Source organism: Haemaphysalis longicornis, unplaced genomic scaffold (genome assembly GCF_048455015.1).
Source record: "Haemaphysalis longicornis isolate Haplotype H1 unplaced genomic scaffold, Haemaphysalis longicornis Haplotype H1 scaffold_1, whole genome shotgun sequence".
NCBI classification, from domain to species: domain Eukaryota; kingdom Metazoa; phylum Arthropoda; class Arachnida; order Ixodida; family Ixodidae; genus Haemaphysalis; species Haemaphysalis longicornis.
Window position 1 is genome coordinate 392,406,412 of NW_027526203.1, and position 19,594 is coordinate 392,426,005.

The 19,594-nt window shown below is 48.0% G+C and overlaps 1 protein-coding gene across 3 annotated transcripts in view; it reads left to right on the forward strand.

Annotated features, from left to right (window-relative positions):
* Positions 1-16,475, forward strand: part of Lgr1 (Leucine-rich repeat-containing G protein-coupled receptor 1) — a 328,535-nt gene extending 312,060 nt beyond the window's left edge. For all 3 annotated transcript variants that reach the window (XM_077686639.1, XM_077686642.1, XM_077686641.1), the window contains one exon: positions 15,084-16,475. In XM_077686639.1, coding sequence (XP_077542765.1) covers positions 15,084-15,943 — 860 coding nt within the window. In that variant the 3' untranslated portion in view covers positions 15,944-16,475. The remainder of the gene's footprint in view (positions 1-15,083) is intronic.
* Positions 16,476-19,594: the final 3,119 nt, after the last annotated feature.

Genomic DNA, 19,594 nt, shown 5'->3' on the forward strand with positions numbered 1-19,594 from the left:
ACGCGATCTATGGCCCCGGCTAGTTCGAGGATGCTGTAGATTGCCTGAGCTATGCTCGCTCCTGGATTTCTGCGTTTGTTTTTGCTAGCGAAGAGTTAGCCAGCTTAGCTATAAATCCAGTTAGGCTATGTTCACAGTACCGGCGTAACAATATCGTGCGCTATGGACGTAAAAAAACGGCGTTTCACGCAGTTCGGTTGGTTGAGACGTCATTATTTAAAGATATTACGACAGTTCCTACCGTCTGAACCCGGCATTACAGAAACGCTGCGATAACAGCTTTAGGAAACCTTCAACTTGCTTTATTTCAGCTTTGATAGCAGAGTAAACGGAGCTTTCTTGTTGCCGTTTGTGTCGTAAGCCTCTTTCCAGCCACCACCGGCCGGTTGATCAATAACGACAACATAGTTAAGGGCCCGAAAAGCGACTGCAGTGAGTGTGTAAGGCTGCAGGCTAATAAACGCATTCGTTAAGCGAACTTTACACCCAATACCGTTCCCTAAATTACTACACACAATGAAAGTGTCATCCTACAAAAAAGGCATCCTGATGCATTTTAACAAATAAGCGTAGTAGCAGATCTAAAAAAAAACGCATCGCATGTGCTGGTAAATGTTTGTTTAGAGCCAGGAATAGATATATATGGTTTGGGGGACGCCGTTGCACCCGGATCTGTTCGCCTGTCTGAGGACAGGACGGGTTGTGCTTTTACACTGCCTGACACTTTGTCGCCTTTGAGATACAGAGGAGTAGGCAAAACGTTTATTGAAAAAAAAAATAATAATAATAAACAGTGGGTGGCCTCCTCAGTTCAGGAGGCCGCGCGCCGCCGCTGCTCGCGTGGCCCGCTGGATCAGTCTGAGCTGCTCCTGCAGGTCCGAGCTGGTCAACGCGCATTCCCACTGCTATTGAAAGGATTTATAACAAAAAGAGGGGAGAGTTGCTCCGCCATCCGGCACAGGAAGACTGTCGTCATGATGACGGTTGTTTTTTTTTTTACGGGTCGCAGACAGTTTACTGAACGCCACTGCGTAGTAGCCGTTTCATCCAATTCTGCCTCGTAGAACGTCGTTTGGCGTCAAAAATACGTGACTTCTAATGGGACTTCAGTCATACAGTGTTAAATTCTTTCGGCGTGCCTGCTGAACGAAAAGGGCAAGCAAATTTTCTAGTAGCAATTATAACGTGTCGTGCTTCCCAATTTCTACAAACCAAGACTAGCGGGCCGGCATTCGACAAAAAATCCATGACTATTTCGCGCAATGGCATTCGATGCAGCGGCTTTGATGAAATGGACCTGCCTTCGATAAAATGGCGTTCGACAAAAATGGTGTTGAGTAACTGATGCTGCGAAAAAGTTTGTTGTTTCACGTGCAATATTTAATTGTCTCCTGCACTCTGTACAGTCTTGTCACGTGCAGGGTATAGGCAGTATTAACGCCTGCTGGGCTTGTTTGCTTAACTGGACATACATGATTTTAGTTCCCTGCGAGAGAAATAGATGGCACTCGCAAGCATCCGAAAAGCTATACGTTAACCACGCGGAGCTGGCTTTAAAAATACGTAAAACAAAACCAACACAATCAAGCAAATAGTTGTTCAATGCACCACAGTATGCGCCTGGGCCGTGATGCGTAGTGCAGCGAAAAGCTTGCTATTATACTTAGACTAATTTAATCTGCACCGAAGTTTTGTACACATAGCCCTTTTCACTGCTACTTTCCCGTCAGAAAGGGGCATCTAGCCCACGCCTTTTCTCTCGGTAGAGCAAAGCCTTAGCTGCTCCACCAACGCGGGTGCTCGCTGAGTGAAAGCTGAAAAGTATATCGATCCGGAGAAAGGTTAAACTTCAAGAAAACTCAGTAGGGCGGTAACAGCTAAATAATAACAAGTAGACGGGACAAGAGCCCACGTGCTATTCAACCTGTTATTCTTTCTCTGTGCCCGTCCTACTGCGCTCTCTTTTGTCCTTTAACTATGAACGGGACGAGAGCCCACGTGCTATTCAACCTGTTATTCTTTCTCTGTGCCGGTCCTACTGCGCTCTCTTTTGTACTTTAACTATGAACCAACACGCCCAGCAAAGCAGGAAGCTGACTCGGAGTGGGTTCATTGTGTAACGTATACGTACGAACAGCATTCTTCGCTATACGTTGCAGCAGTCGCCGCGTGTGCGATAAAATGGCAAACGAGAACAAGTCCCAGCAAACAAAACACTACGGACCCAGGAATCGAACGAATGAGCGCCGGTTAAGCACCCACAGACGTTTTTATTTTCTCTTTCAGCAGCGCCTCTCGTCCCGTTGCCTCAGACCTTCTACCCGCCCTACAAAAACAATGTCAAGATTAACAACATTGCGCCACCGAGGAAACGTGTGCATAAATGACAACTGATTATTCGACCCGATTAATGGGAAAATTCTGCGCAGCTGCGTGATCATCCGAAGACGTAGCGATGACATAGGCACCCCATGCTGACGTCTTGACGACATGATTACGTCAGTATTTTAATAACATCACCTCATTCTTGCGACTGTATTACACTTTATTGAGATTACTTGTACGTTTTTTTTTTGTTATTACTGAGATTTCAACTTTAACTTTCAACTTTATTTTTTTCACATATTTTCTCTTACACAACAAAGCAGAAAAAATGCTTGGACAGGAACAAAAAGCTACAGCACAGTAGCTTGACGGGGTTCCTGCCAATTTCCTGGCACCGAGGAAAACAAGCAAAGATTACAAAAAGCATAGAATAAACGTGGGTAAACGCGTTACACAGTCATATAGATTCATAGGATACTGTTGCGGTGATATTTACAGTTTTGCGACAAATTAACTGACTTGGATGGTACATCAACATTATTACAGAACCCGTATAAAGATTCCCTGTAACACCGCTATGAAATGTTTCACCGAGGGTAACCCCGAACGGTAGCCATGTATACTGAATTTTGTACGAGAAATCATACAAACGGATCGTCGCAAAGCCCATCTCAACACCTGTGAGTCCTATCTTTTCGTCCAATTCCTGGTCTTGTTTTGCAATAATCTGAGGGGCAGCCGACCACTTTTCTTGTTTTTTGGCTTAGTAATGTTTGTCTTCCGAACAGACAAAACTACCGCTGAAAAATAAAATGAACTGAGCGCACTGAGCTCGCTTTGTACGGTTCTTGCATATTTCGGGCGAACTGCATGTGTTCAAAAATGGGATTTTCAGCCGATTGAGAAGGGCCGTTGTGTCATGAGATTGGTGGAGTTATTTTAGAGTTTTTTTTCTTAAACCGGGCTTGAGCTGAATTTCGGGTATGACTCCAGGGTGTTCATGCCACAAGAATTAAAGCGGTGGTTTTAGAGTGCCTCAGCCAGTTCTCAGTTTAAAAGGCATAGGACAAGGGCGGCCCGCAACTTTTAAGGATAGGCCCGGGATGGGCCCATGCGTGACTTTAAAGGGACCCTGCAACACTTTTGATAAACGCTTTCACTTTTTCCTTCGCGTCCGGGACCACTGAGAAAGCTGCAGTTATCGCCTGCACGGAGCGGCACCGCGTGATTTGCTCGTCGCACCATATACGCCTTCCGTTTCTGCTTTGTTTTTGTGGCTTTACTTTTAAAAATGCTATCGGAAAGTGTTCATTGCAGCAACTGTAGGAAAATCGGCCAACAGCCGCTACATGGCCTCAGTGACGTAATTCGGGCCGTCGAAGAACGTCAAGACCGGGAAAGAGAGAAAAATCTTTTGAACGAGTTCTCAAGTTATCTGATGAGCATGGAACAGTAATTTTTGGCTGAGGTACTTTGCGACCCCCTCATCTAAGTACTGGGTGAGTCGGGTAACTACGTTCTGCAAACATTAAAGGAGCCATGAAGAGAAAATGCAACTTGGTTTTATTCGAAAGATTTCGTGTTTTATAGTGCCCCCAGCGCTTGTCCGGATACAAACGGTGCTTTATTCACTGAGAAATTAAACAATTTAGGTTAAAATTTTGATTTTCCCGCTCAATCGTGCGTTTTCGTGGTCCCAAGTGACATCACAGGAACCGACCGCTCTGCTATGGTGGCTAGAGGGGGGAAGTGTGACGGGCGGCAGTCGGCGGGGCGCACAGGGGAGCGATGAAATTCGGAGCGGAGTTGTAGATGGCGCTACTTGACGCTGGTGTGCCGCCGTCGCGGCTGCTGAAGAGAGCGGCGCAGAGCCTCTAGCACGGGCGTCGCGCACACTTTGCGTTAAAACGGAGGAAAACGTTTGAGCGATAAAAAGACAGTGGTTGAGAGTCATTTTTTTTTTAATTTGTGCTGAAGGACATGTGATGCGCGGTGCAAACATCACGAGCTGTTTGCAGCTCAGAGCTGCATAAATACGATTAACTAAACTTATTTTAGTGAGGAGAGAAAAACAACCTATGCGTGATTCGCTAGCTAGCGAACGGCAAGCTAACGAACGGCAATGTGACAATCTAAAAAAAAGGAGAAGGAGTCTTAATGCGGGCTTGTTGGCGCATACTTAAATATATATCGAAAACAGCGTGCAGTCTCGTCTCGCCTTTCTTTGTCCCGTCCAGGGATTTATACACACCCCCCTAACACCCCCCCCCCCCCAAAAAAAAAAAAAAAGATTCCACAACCACAAGCACCCTGCCTTGGGATTTATACAACACCCCCCCCAAAATCGCAATTCTGCATAAACCCCTGGTCCCGTCGTAGCGCTGTTTTCGATCTTTGATGAAGAGTGTTTTCAGACGCTGGGTGCGTTGGCGTTCACGAAAAGGCATGATGCTAAGTTAACGCAAGCAAATGGGGGAAGCAAACTCGAACGACTCGGAACGCGGATTTTCAACTTAGTCCTTCACCCGCCCGGCGTATATGGTCGGTGGCCACACACATAAAAAATTAAAAACATACGAACAAGCAAAAAACTACCTTGGGGACACACGCAATAAATCGCGGCAACTCTTTGTCGTTCTGTTCGCTTCAGCGTTCGCCAGCACGGTATACCTTTAACAGAAGTTTTAGTATTGTAAAAGAATGCGTTCATGTTAGTGCTTTGGCGAACCTAACATGCAGCAAATATTTTCCAATACAGTAGCTTTTACAGCGCGGAATCACAAGGTCAGAGGAAATACATATAGCACAGCAATCCACATACGCAAAATGTTCACTGCAGCGCACATGAGCTTTTTATTTCATAGAACACCTGTCATATTTACAGATCAGACAAGGAGAAGCAGCGGTATAGTAGCGGACTCTACTTGACCCTCCTTAACATATGCTTCTGGCGCTCCTTTTGAAGAGCCTTGTTCTTGTTCAAAGACTTTGTATACATGCAGCCTACCACAATTTTCGCAGTAAGTTCTTTGCGATGAAGCTCGCCGCCTACTTGGCGGAGTGTTACACTGCTCAAAAACTGCAAAAAGTCGTGCACACTGAGTGCGTGAAGTTTCTCTGTTGAGAAGAACAACGTAAATGCATCCTCTAACACCATTACAATTGTGGCCAACGCATCGCCATGGTACAAAAGGCCTCCCCTCTCAAACTGTAGCGTGCACACGCTATCCGCAAGGCATTCCGTTGCTGCCCTGATGACTGTCAGGCCAGAACAGAAGCACACTACTGGCAAGAAATTTTACCACATAACTTTCTCGTTACATATCCTGCACGTTCGGTAACCGCTTCACCCAGCAAAGAAACATAATTCGCGCTTTCGACGCCATCAGTGCACGCAACGTTACCTATTACATCGCACATGAATTGCACAATATCACGCACTGCACACCTCTTGCACAGTGGCACATGAGCTACGCTTCCGAGCTTCGACGTGACGGCGATCGAAGTACACAGCGGGGTTTACTACGCGGGCGAGTGGGCGGGCGCGCCGGCGAGCACATGATGATGATGATGATGATGATGATTAGCGGCTTTCCCTTTGAATCGGGGCGTCGGTTGTCAGCAATCGACTTGCCTGTTTTATTACGTTTACATGCCCTACTTCCTCCCTCCCATTTCTCCCTCTTTTCTGTTTTAAACTCATCGCCCCCACCCCCCTTTTTTCTCCCCCCGCTGTTCTAAATTCTCGTCCGCATGATTACTTCCCATCCCTTCCCTGCTTTTCCTCCACCACCACTCCAGTCGCCTCTTCGTCACCTCTTCATCACGTCTTCATCACACCAGCGGTGTTTCAGCGCCCCTAGCGGCGCCGGAAAATTTCATCGCACATCGCGCTTCTCCTTTCCACGGCGCGGATACGTCGCCCGTCACACTTCCCCCCTCTAGCCACCATAGCAGTACACTCTACCATAGCTCTGCAGCCTAGAGTACCTTCATTCACGCATCCGCCGTACAGGGTAGAGACACGTATACGCTGGCGCCGCCATTTTCGGTTGCTCGCTCGCCGCCGAAGCAAGTCATTGTGTCAAAACCGCGCTAAAATTATCGCCGCAACGCGGTTTACTGAAGAAGTTTGAATCATATTGTCTGTTTCGCGTTGCTAGGTCTCGTGGGAAACGAAAAGAATAACGCGTTGAGCCCGTTGGCCCAATTGCGGCGGCACGGGACCGTTCAAAGGTTGTCTCTACCCTGTACAGCGGTGTTGGTTTGTTCCCGCGTTTCTTTACGTTCCGTAACCTAGATGGCGCCACCATACCGTGGCAAGCGTTTGGTTTGTTTTTGCCCGCATTTAAACCTGGCTTGTTTTTGTTCTGGGAGAAAATATTCGTTCCCTGAAACAGTGCTCGCTCGACAAATGGGGTCACGTAAGACACCGTTGCTTGCGTCAATCGGCCAGTGTCGTCTGAGACAACCCCAAAACCCGTAGTGCTGTGCAGCTAAACCAAGCATGCTGTGCGCAGTACGAACAGCAGAACGCATCAGTACTTCTATGTTTACATGTGTTTTCGTAACTTCCACTGTTTGTCCCATCATTCTTATTGCTTTGTAAAGAATGTGCCCTAAATTTAAGCGCAAATCGCTCGTTCGTCTAGTTTGTAAGCTCTACCTAATTTGCGTCTGCTTCTGCCAGCCTCCGCCAATCGCAGAGCTTAGCTCATGTGACATCACAGGTTCTGTTGCGGGAAATGAGCTGGTGGGTCGCATGGCCATTCCCGTTTTTCCTAATTATGTAGCTTATTTGAGCGAAGTTTACGTTAAAAGTGGTGTCAGTATGATCCTAACGAGACAATCTTTTGAATGAACCAAACTTGTGTTTTCTCTTCGTGGCTCCTTTAAAGATTTCAAAAAAAAAGTTGAAAAAAGTGTTGCAGGGTTCCTTTAATGATTCTACTTGGCTGGACCGCGTGCAGCGAACTCTTGGCTGTCCCGGGCGCGTATAGGCGTTTCCTAGTCAGCCCAGCCAAGCGACGCATGGCGCCATCTAGGGGCATGTTTGAAGCTATGTGAACGTGCTTGTGGCCCTCAATTTAATCGCTCAGAACCGCTTGGTCTCGTAGTGTAGTAGTTCTGCTCCTGTGAAGCAAACACCCTAACCTGGGTTCAAATCCCGTTACCGCTTTCTTTTTTTTTTCTCATTTTGAAGGACTACGAGTTGGGCTTGTTGGTATAGGTTCATAATGGGAAACAGCGCAAAAACAAAACTTGGACAAGTTTTCGTCCCGTTGTCTTTCTTGTCCAAGTTTTGTTTTTGCGCTGTTTCCCATTATCATTTTGAAGGGTTTGTAATATTTGAATATTAACATTTGTTATCACGCATATCATCTTTTTATGACATCTGTATGCATTATAAATGGGATTTCGGGTATTCTCGTTTCTTTTTGGTCAGTTTCAGCTACTGCTTCTTGTGATTTTTTGCGGGTTTTCCCCTTTTAGGTCGGTTTCGACCATTTCTGTTGAATATTTTTCTACACCGTGGTTTTCAACCATTGCAGGCCCGTTTTGGCTGTTATTTATTTCAGTTCGAGTGGTTTTGTATGCTTAGGTACGTTTATGCTGTGATATAACCCCCTAACCCCCATAAGCAAGCTCAAGTGACGGCTGGCTGTACTGACTAGGAAACGCATATACGGGTCCCGGGCCTATAAAACAGGCCCATCTGTAAAGTTCTCTTGAAAGGCACTTTTATAAATCTTGATTTGGGGTAGTTAAGAATCCGCGTGAATAACCTATGTTTGGAAAAACTTAAGATTTGCGAGTTTTCCTTCTTCCCTTCCGGCCTTGTATTTATTATTATCGTCAGCACGGAACAGCAGTTCCTGATTTTTTCGCAATGGTTTCTTTTTTTTTTTCAACTACTCAATTCTTGTATTGTTGCCACTGAAAGGAAGCTGGCCAATCGCAGTGATATTGCTTCTATAAAAGAAGTTGAAAGAAAAAACGACGCAATGGCCTATTTGAGTCTTTCTGTGGAATATGTGGAATATTCAAGAGCTGCATAGACAAGTGGAAGTGGCAGCTTTAAAAGTAAATATAAACTTAGCAAGTGATATGTTTATAATACACAACTTTCCAGCATTACTGCCTCGTATAATTGATTACATCACGATTGAGTCAATTACACTCTATTGAGTTCGGAAACCGCACGAAAGGAAGGGCTAAAAAACAGCACGACGACGCGGGCGCCCGTGTTTTCGCCGTTTTCTTTTGTCTTTCATTTTGCGTCGTTTTCACAACAATTCGTCAAACGCAGTATACCCTACTTAGTTACAGTGCGCCGCTGGTACACCTGCTTGCGTCATAACCCGCATGTTTACCGCGCTTTTTCTACAGCATTGATGTATAGCCGGTATTCAATGGCGTGGAATACATGCAGGCAACCAAGTGTGCGCCGCCATATCTGTGGCCAAGCGTCTGTTATTACGACGTTGTGCGCACGGCCCGCAGATCAGGCACCCCTCTTCTCCATGCAACCGTGTGAGTGCGCCGTCACTCGTTACGTCGGGCTCCGCTGAATGGCGGTACTTGTCCATTATAAGCACGACTGTGAAACACATGACTGTGTTTCACGCTACAAACTCTACCTCATCGAACGCAAAGTATTGCCCCGAGTTCAATGTGAGTGCGATTAATAACATCTCTGTTGACGCCACCGTTTAGAATCGGATTGGAACGGAGCAGATGACGCACGCCGGTGTTTTCTTCGGCGTGCGGGCGCAGGGGCCCAAACCGCACCGTGACCGATTCCGTGGCGCATCGGCCATGTCTGTGGCCGTTTCCAGTGTTGCCAAGCGAAGAAATTGACCGCTAAACTTTTCAACGAATACCGCCTACACGCTTCTGGCAACGCAAGAAAGAAATCTACGCAGCTCGCTTCTAATTGGGCTAAACAGTATAAGCCATACCTGCTCGGGATGCTTATAAACGTCTTCTCTTCCTTAAAGCTGGTGCATGGCTAAATTGGGCGGCCCTGACAGGTCGTTCACACCGCCACACCTCCCTCCCTCCTCAAAAAAAGAAAGAAAAAGGGCCCGCCGTTAAAGATGCGGATTTTGTCTACAACGCAGCCGCTCTCGGAGTCCTCCAAATGCGCAGGCAGCCAACGAAGCGCGGGTTTACAAGAGGGAAATTGGTTTAGTACGTAAATACGACAGTCTACGGCTCGCAGCAACCGCGCTAATTATGAACCGCGACATTTGTAGCGAGAGCAGCCTAAGCTGACTCGTTGCTTTTCCTCGGTACGGTCCGCGATGGCGCTGCCACTGATAACGTTTCTCTCGCCGTCGTTCGGTTCGCACTACATACCTCGTTGTATGGCAATGCCGCTGCGAATATTGTTCAACTGGGAGCGTGCACTCAATGCCCAAATACAGCGAAATGGAAAACCGAATGCCAGTTATCAGCGTAATCTTCGGATAACGCTTGGTGAATGCCGAAACATTGCGCACCTTAATCTTAAAGGGACCCTGCAACACTTTTTGCAACTTCTTTTTTTGAAATCCCAAATGCTTGCAGAACGTAGTCACCCATCACACTCAGTACTTAGATTAGGGGGCCGCAAAGTACCTCAGCCAAAAATTACTGCTCTGTGCCCATCAGATAACTTGGAAGCTCGGTCAAAGTAGTTTTCTCTCTTTCCCGGTCTTGGCGTTCCTCGACGACTAGAAAGTTCCACCTGTAATCATTATAATAGCATAAATGGAGATAATTGGACGGACAGGATTACGAAAAACAAAAAAAAATTTGGCTGTAAAGAACTCCCACTCAAGACAAGAGGCATAATAATGCTACGCCTTAGTAGACAATTCTTTGAGTTTCTGAATAATTTTTAACACGAAAGTGTTCTACGCCCGGATACACCAAGATTTCACTGACGTCATATCCGTCATGGAAATGACGTCAGTACACCTTTGCCGAAGCGACCCGTCAGCAAGACGCCGCTCACCAACAAGCACACCAAAAAGACAGCCGCCGACCCGCAAATCATGCTCAGCTGCAGATTTGGCTGCACATTTCACTTTCGTGTTTTACCGATTCCCATGAGAGAGGAATCAACCACAGTTTTTTTGCAATGTTGATCGGTCTAATTTATTCATTGATAGAGGCTAGGGCATTCGCAGTGAATTTTGTTTTATATTATTTTACTAACGTTCTCCTAATGTTTGGCGAGCCTTCTGCGCTAGCCATGCATTGATTTCTGAGGAAACTAAGCTGGACTTGAGCGAACTGCACAAATCTGGTTGAATAACAGCCTGCTCTTGCTCCCTTCTTATTTACGATAGAGTATACGTCGTCGAAACTAGGTATTCTCCCATTTGTACAACAAAAGTAGACGTACTAACGTGCCTGTAGTTCTCTCCGGCGCTAAGGTTGTTTGTCAAAATTCTCCGTAGCGGTTCAGTGGTTAAGGTGTGCTACCATGCACGAGCTCCCGGGTCGGACCCTCTGAGGCTGTTTTTTAGCAGGGGGTGAAGCACGAGTTGAAGGACCCCAGGTGGTCTAAATTAGCATCTTCATTCGGCTACGTCTTGTAGTGCATGCGTTGATTGTCCCGTTTTTAGACACTCGTATCTGTAGGGAAAAGGTGGTGGAATTGCTACGCCGATTTTCTACCTAAGTTTGTTCCGGGTGGTAACAGCATCAGTAGGCTCATTCGGTGGTATGTATCGCATGGCTGTCATAATGTAATGATTTCAGGGCGCCAAGATATGGTTACGTATGCAGGCTAATTTTTGAATAATTGTTCCCTCGGACATTTATATACCTACACGTGGAATGAAGTTGTACGTGGGCAAATTATTCATCTCTAAATGTCGGTAGCATGATCCCCTTGTTCTCATAGTTCTTGACAAAGTATTTCTACCACACGCAGAAAGCGTACATTTCAAAACTATCTTTAGTGTTCGTCAGTGATATTTGCAGCACACTACAGAGCATCGCTTTTAACGCGTAGCGTATTCTTGGTGGCCAGGCAATAGACGAATTAACTTGACTGCTGAAACAATATCCTACTGGCTTTAGTCCGCGAGAGTAGAACAGAAACAAAAAAAAAATGGCTGACGATTACGATACTCCATAATGCCAAATTTGTTTGCAGCGTCAACTGGAGCCTTCTCGGTCAAGGCGCATAGCTGCTGTGTCTCGGGAAGTGATCGCGTGATCAACGAACGCACGGCGGCGCGCGCGTTACTCCGCCGTTATCTCGCAGCGCGTCACCGCCGTCGTGCATGCTGTTGTAAATCGTGTTTGGCCCTCCCCCGCAAATGTCACGTGGTTCGGATGAGCCACGCAACGAGGAGGACGACGAATGACCCGAAGGACCGATGAACGTGCAGCACGCAGCGCGTCCTGGGCTCCTGTGCGTTTTGTGAACTTGAAAGAACAAGACGCTTGCTTTCATGGATGCCTGGTTTTGCGTTTTCTTTCTCGGGCGCCACTAGACGCCGAGGGCGGTTTTCACACACGTTTCGGGCTTGGGTTCGGCATGCTGCCCTCCCCCTCACACTTTCAGAAGATCGTCTCGCACCGCCTCGGCAAACCGCCCTCCCCAAACAATTTCGCCACACTTTCCGTTTCCGTTTTCTTTCTGTATTCGGTGTTCCCTTCGTTCGCCCGGAAACGAGCACAACGCCACCGTCAAACTAGAGTAGCGGGCGCAAAAGTGCTGCGCACTAAACGAAGAATATCAGCAACATTCAATGGCAGTCAGAAATTCAGTCACCAAAGTCCAAACGATTGTCCAACAGCTGCGCTACACGAATCCGTGAGCCAGGGCAACTGCCGAACAGGAACAAAAGTGCCCGCAGAACCTGCCCTCAAAGAATCCTGGATGAGCTATTGCATGCGATGACTATACGGAGCCTAGTACTTTTTAACGCAATACATTAAAGCGTTACTTCCTGCTTGTCTTCTTCCCGCCTTGGCGTAACGCAATTCAGTCACAACTGCTGATTGCATTCAAGTTCAACAGGCTACCTAAATCCTCCACCTTCCTTATGAACAGATTTTTTGTGAGAATTTTCAAGATATACTACGCTAAGCTGGAATCTGCTGTTCCAGCTAAGCGTGTGGACGACTCTACGTCACGTGAGCTTTCTCTGAGCACGGTGTTACGCTGTAAATCTGGGATTAACGCACTTGTCACAGCTGTTGTGCGACGTATTTATCTGCTCACCCATTAAGCGTAAGGCCCGGACGCCATCCGTCATCTCGATTTCCTCCCCGCGGCGCACACTTCACGGCCCAGGCACGGTGAGTAACTTGGACCGCTCCATCCCTCCGCTTCGTCCGCCTAATCGGCTGCGCGTATCGGGTTCACAGGCCACGCAGCGCCCGTACCAGACGCCCCCCCCACGCAGCACGGGCAGGCGACCGCTCGAGGCGGAAAGACCTACCACTTGCCTTTCACGTAAATAGGGGATCGAGTTTTCTGGGGTTCTCCTGTTCATGTCTAATTACTGGGCTTAAAAATTGTCACGTGACGCTCCACCCTAGTCTCCCTTTTCTGCGAGGCTCTCCCTTTTCACCTAGAGTTCCTGTATATAGAGCTTTCTCCCGTAGGGAGGAAGCTATATACGGGAAAGTGTGTTTTTGGCTGTCCGTGCCCTGCAAAACGAGCTGTTGACATTCCTGCGAGAAAAACTTTCTCGGAACACTTGAGTCTGTTTATGTGCTTTGATTGCGAAAGGCTCGCGTAATATTGGGCGGGTACCTTTATATAACATCCACAGTCAGACACAACAGCCACGAAATTTTACCGCCCTTTATCCACCTCACGCCTTCTTAAACTACTTCAATTCACCTTATCCATTTTTATCTACCTTAATCAACCTTATTCTGCGTTATACTACGGGCAAAATGAAAATACCGAATCTTTCTTAACTGAACACGATCACTGTGCGGATGTGTGAGGCTTGAAGCCAGCAGTCTGTTTTATCTTAGTTCCCCTTATGTTTGTTTCTCCGCGGAAGCGTTTGAAAGAGTGCGGTCCTCTACTTTCTCTGCTCCGCTTCTTTTCGTGGTCAAATCAGCGAGCGCTCAACCCTCGTCATGATTATTACCCCTGAGAAACAAAAACAAATGGAGGCAATTGCGGCCGCGGGTGCCGTGTCGAACTGCTGCTACCACTCAACCCGAAACTAAGCCGCCTGTGAGGCGTATGAAGGAAGATCATGGCAGCGGTTGATCGAGCAACTGTGTGAAGCCTGACGTCATGGTTAGCCGTCGAATAAAAGCCCAGACTGGACATGACGCCAGCTTGGCCAACAAGGCGAGAGCTGATTTCTTGTCTATTTTAAGCGAAGCATTCCGCCAACAAATCCCGGTTTCAATGGTCTGGCAGGCCGGATTTCGGGCCTTCTATCACAACTGCGCTCCAATACATTGTAACAGCTGCAGTTAGTGCAATAAGTTCAACGCACACGCACACACACGCACTCATCGTCATTGTCATCATCATTGTCATCATCATGACCCCCTACTGACTAACCGAGGGATGCGCGTAATTACAAAAATTTCAAATGTGCTCGATACGTCATAAACACACGCGCACGCACACGTACGCAGGCATTATCATGGCCATTATCATGCCCCATCCTTCGCAACCGGAGAATGAGCGTAACTCTAGGAAATTTCAGGTTATTTCACGTAATTATGTGCGTAATTTTCTACAGCACAAGCTTCGCACCTGCAGAAAAGCATCGAAGATTGATCCTACGTGTCATTATTTTAAGAATGCGTGAGCATCTCGCCCCTGCGCTGACAAACGGATACGAGCCGAGTAAACACATGCCCGAACGCCACCGCAGCCACCTCGACCTCGCGTTATTACGAGCAACACTGCCTTATAGCATTGCCTGTCGCGCCATGCAGTTTCCAATGGGGACAGTAGGGACTCCTAGTTCAGCCACTCATCGACGGTGTGGTGCGCGCCGGCGGACGCCCCGCTAGGTTTATGTGCACATCGCACCTTTCCGTGAACCTGCGGCATTCGGCGGGGGCTGTCCAAGTCAGGAGCCCGCGGGAAGGCTAGCAGATGGAGAAGGGCATGAAAGATCAACAAGAGACGCGCATTGACTGAAGTCTCCTTGGCAACGCCACCCTCTCGCTCTCGAGGACGTGGTCTCGTCACTCCATTTTCGTACTGTGCTATCACTCGCTCTGTTACAAAACGACGCGTATCGACACGGAAATGCCGACATGCCCCATCTATTTATTGCTTGCGCAATAATATCGAAAGTTCTGAAGACCGAAAAATCCACGGGCACACTTGGTGAAGGCCATGCGCGGATTGACAAGCGTCCACCCGCGGCCGACTAAGAGTTGGTAAAGTATTTCTTCGTCTTGTCTCCGGCGTCAGGCTCTGATACAGACATCAGACAATGTCATTTCTCAAGTACCGCTTAATGAGAAGATGGCAAAAAGGTTATACGGTTTCGTTCGGAACATGGAGTAATTCATTCTGCAAGATCGCAGCGGAATGCTTCAGAACACATCAGTGAGCCTGCAGCGAAGATATCTTAACAACACTATCATTTACGTACGAAAGAATTACCTCGGCTACATAGACGAATTGAGATAATGAATGAATACTGCTGCAAGCTCCATACGTCTGCGCCAATAATTAGCCTGCTTTTCAGTTGTCCGCGATGCGAAACCCCGATGAGCACGTGAAATTCATAGTGCCGTGTCGCTTTCTGCAGGTGCGGGATGCAAGGTGGCCGGCTTTCTCACTGTCTTCGCGTCCGAGCTGTCCATCTACACGCTGACGGTGATCACACTGGAGCGCTGGTACGCCATCACGTACGCCGTGCACTTGAACCGGCGGCTGCGGCTTCGCAGCGCTGCCCGGATCATGGTGTGTGGCTGGCTGTACGCGCTGCTGGCGGCCTCGCTGCCGCTGATGGGCATCAGCAGCTACAGCAAGACGTCCATCTGCCTTCCCATGGAGAACAGCATGATCCCCGACCTCCTCTACCTGCTCAGCCTGCTGTCCGTGAACGGGCTCGCCTTCATCCTCATATGCGCCTGCTACGCAAAGATGTACTTGGCCATCTCCGGCCAGCGACCCCGGTCGCACTGCGGCAACAAGGACACGTCGGTGGCCAAGCGCATGGCCATGCTCGTGTTCACCGACTTCGCCTGCTGGGCGCCCATCGCATTCTTCGGTCTCACGGCAGTAGCCGGCTATCCGCTGATCGACGTGCCCAAGTCGAAAATCCTGCTGGTGTTCTTCTACCCCCTCAATTCTTGCGCCAACCCGTTCCTGTACGCCATCCTGACCAAGCAGTACCGGCGCGACCTGTCCGCGCTGCTGTCGACCCGTGGCGTCTGCACGCGCCGCATGCTCAAGTACACCTCGTCCTGGCACACGACTCCCACCAACCGCCTGCTGCGCAACAAGGACAACAGCAGCACCTCGCGCCACACCACCGAGCTGTCCAACCGAACGCAGAAGGGCTCGCCGCACCCCATCAAGAACAACTTCACCAAGATTGGCCTGCAAGAGGAGTTTCTCAGGCGTCAGAGTCTGCTCTGCGAACACGTCGACACTCCCATCTGACTCCGCTTGCCGGCGACCCTATTTTGTACGGCGTGCCACCGACAACGCCATCTGCCCTGGCAGGCAGGAACTTCGTGGCGAGACGTCATCTTGTTTTGTCGTGGCCCTGCTGTTTGTGATGCCAAAGTGTCTCGAGCGAAACTATGTGGACCACGCGCGCACGAGCCTTAACGAGAGTTTGCCAAAACAAAAGCTTGTAAATTTCAAAACTCCGACAGTACTTCGTTACTTAGTTCCAGCTCTCTACTGCTCAACACATACGGTTTCATCAAATGTTGGTCAAAGAAACATACTTTATAATTGGTATACTTTTACTTAAAGTTAAGCACATTTCACTTTGCGTTTTTGAGTTAATCCTATGAGGACATTTTTAACTAGCAAAGCACACTACATTAAGTATATTCATTGAGATCCTGCGTCAAATTAAAATATCATGTACGGGCTTTCGCGTTGTCCGTATGCTTCTAGCGCGTAGGTTGCCACGTGCTGGAACCACCTGCGGCAACCAGATTCCCATTTCCTCCCTCATAAAAGTGGCGCATCGGGAGGGGGGTGGGGGGGGGGGAAGGGATCGCCACCCTCCAAGCGCTTTTTGAACTGGCTCAGCTAAGCCTACATCAAGTTCCACCCGCCTGTCCCCTTTACTGGCCATGCTCTGAGGTGTCTGCACCGTCCGCCCCCTTGCACAGGATCAGGTTGCTCCGGGTCCATCCCTACTCACAATGCAACTATGGAAGTTCTTATGGGACGCTATCTTCGGTTGTAGCACCTCTACGGTGTATCAAAATTTCTTGGTGAATTCCGGCGTCAAGATGGACGAAACAGTATGAAGGCGTATGTACCTTGACAAAGAACCTTGAAGCCGCATTCCAATTACTTCTGCATATATTCGAGCCCTTTCAGCTGTGGCTTTGAGACTTCCTTCCAGTGAAATGTGAGCTCTGTTACAAGGAACGTAAAGACCGGCCCACCAGGGCAAGCTGAGCTGCCGGTGATGTTTCTATGTGTGCGGCTCAGCGCCTGTGTTGTCAATGACAATCTCATTGTCACTGACCATTTGGTATGAAGGAGCCGTCCTAAACGGGAGCTTCTGGCGCCTATTTCTTACTCATGACAAGATTAGGGTCTTCCTTAAGCATTTTATAGCCGCACAACGAAGTGGCTCTTTATAAGACACTAGTCAAAAAACCTGCCTATCTCTTCTGCAAAATAAATTCTTTTATCTATACACAGTGAGGCATACGACGATGTATCAAGTACGCAAAATTGATCATGAATAATTTGGAACCAGTGCACTTCCACTTCTCAGCGCCCCCTCCCCCCCTTCTCCACCGTTACGGACAAGAGGAAAGTGCAAATTCAAGCTTAAAGGGACCCTGCACCACTTTTTTCAACTTTTTTCGAAATCTTAAATCCATGCAGAACGTAGTCCACCAACACATCCAGTACTTACATTAGGGGGTCGCAAAGGACCTCAGCTAAAAATAACTACTCTATGCCCATGACAGCTTAGAAACTTGCTCAAAAGGTTTTTCTCTCTTTCCCGGTCTTGGCATTCTTCGACCGTTGAAATTACATCAATACAGTGGTGTAGCGGCTATAAGCTGGCTTTCCTTTGGTTGCAGCAATGAACGCATTCGATAGCAACTTCAAAAAGAAAGCCACAAAACCAAAACAGAAACGGGAAGGCGTATCTGCTGCAACGAGCAAATCACGCAGTGCCGCTCCGTGGTGGCAATAACTACAGCTTTCGCAGTGTTTCCAGATGCGAAGGAAAGAGTGGAAGCGTTTATCGGAAGTGTTGCAGAAGCGCTTTAAATTTTGCGCGTGGTTTTGCCGTGCAAACAAAGCCTTCGATTGCTTTGCACGCCAAGTGACATGCCGTCGAAGCAGCTCAACCAGTTACTTTGCTTGCTTATGAGATAAATGGACCTTTTCCAGGCCAAGAAAAAGCGCTCGTAGCGGCGAATACGACAAGCACAATTGGTGCCTGTTTCAGCCGTGGTTGCCGGAGACGCTTTTGTACAATATCGCTAATCATGGGGCACGCCCATAATGATAGCTAAGAGGCTGGCTTTGCATGCACACCGCGCTCTGCGTTTTTAACTTCATGCACAGAGGTCGCTTTTTGAGTGGGCTGTTCACGAATTTTATCCCGTTTTCTAATTGCGGTGATTGGCTGCCCGATTACTTAGCACTTCTGCAGTGGTCCCGAATGCCAACCAGTATCTATTAGGTGTTAAGCCCGGCGTCCCGAGGGCATCCATCAGAATCTGCGGCAAGAGCGAGCTACAAAAAGTAATGGCGGCGCCCGCAAGCGCATGCGCAGATAGAGGTCGTGGAAAATGCCCATTAAAGGTAGCAGTTGCCAGTACCTCTAAGCAGACTAAGCTGGTTAAAATCAACTCTCTGGTTTCGTCCTGGCTCCACAACGCTGCATTCTTGGCCGACACTGGCGCACTGAGTTTATCGTGGCCGTATGTTTGAGGCGTCTTATGGTGCATCTTGAACGATTACTTCAGCATGCGCCCAGGAGACAAAAAATTCATTTTGTCTACGATTTCTGTTGAAAAACTATTTTTTGGCTTCGTTGAAGCAATATAAAATAAAATACCGCGTTTCTTTTTACTTTAGAATAGCTATGCGGAAAATCGCTCCGGTGCATCACAGCAATTTACATGAGTAATCCCACTGAATGGGAGCTCCTATTGTGGCTGTGGTATCTTTCATATCATACTATTTTTGTACGCAGCATAACGTAGACGCGTGACGGAAGCTGCGGACTAACGTAAAAAAAAAGCGGATAATGCGTGAAGCGAAAAGAAACCCCCGGTGATCCAAATTAAACCGTAGCTGTGAACTGTATACGGCGCGCTTCCATAGCGCAGGTGCACCTCCGGCACTTTCAACAACCAAGTACTGCATTCTAATCTGAGAATGACAAATCTGCCTGCAAGTATCCCATGCGCTCCACCCTGAGCCCGAACAAGAGATTCACCGCGTCCAGTTCCGTTTGCTACTGCACCAAGGAATTGTGAAGCAGCCACAAAACAGCACGTGTCCCCGCCGCTTCCCGACGAAAGCATTGGTAGCGGAGGTCGCATGCGCCACTTCACCTGGCATTGGCATATCGGCTGAACTGGCGCACCCATATCCTGCAGTGTCCCGCGTGGTCCAGAAGCTTTCGCTCGCGGTGTCTGAGTGTATTATATCGTATATGTATGTCGTACTGCATATGTAACAGAGCATCACGAGGTGAACATAATGATGTAGCGCAAGGCGAGTCTTGAGCCATTAAGGTAGATGAAACATGTACATTGAAAATAGGCGCGAATTTAGTTAGTTGCCCGTAAGTTTATCTCTGTCTCTCTCTCGTTTAGTTTGAGGAATCAGTCTGTGTTGTTTGGCTGTAAGATATTGCATTGGAAAAGTTAGCTTTGATACATCCGGACAGAAAACCTTTCATTGCTGCCACAAGTGATTAGGCGGCAGGGAAGATCTGAAATTCTTGTCGTAGACACTAATTACAGCCCAGGGCACAATTTGCACTGCAACGGATTCATACGGATATTTTAAGCAGTGTAAGCAGCCGTTCACGCCTGTCAACAGGTGATGGTCTTCTGTTATGAGAAAAAATGTGGTACATGCATC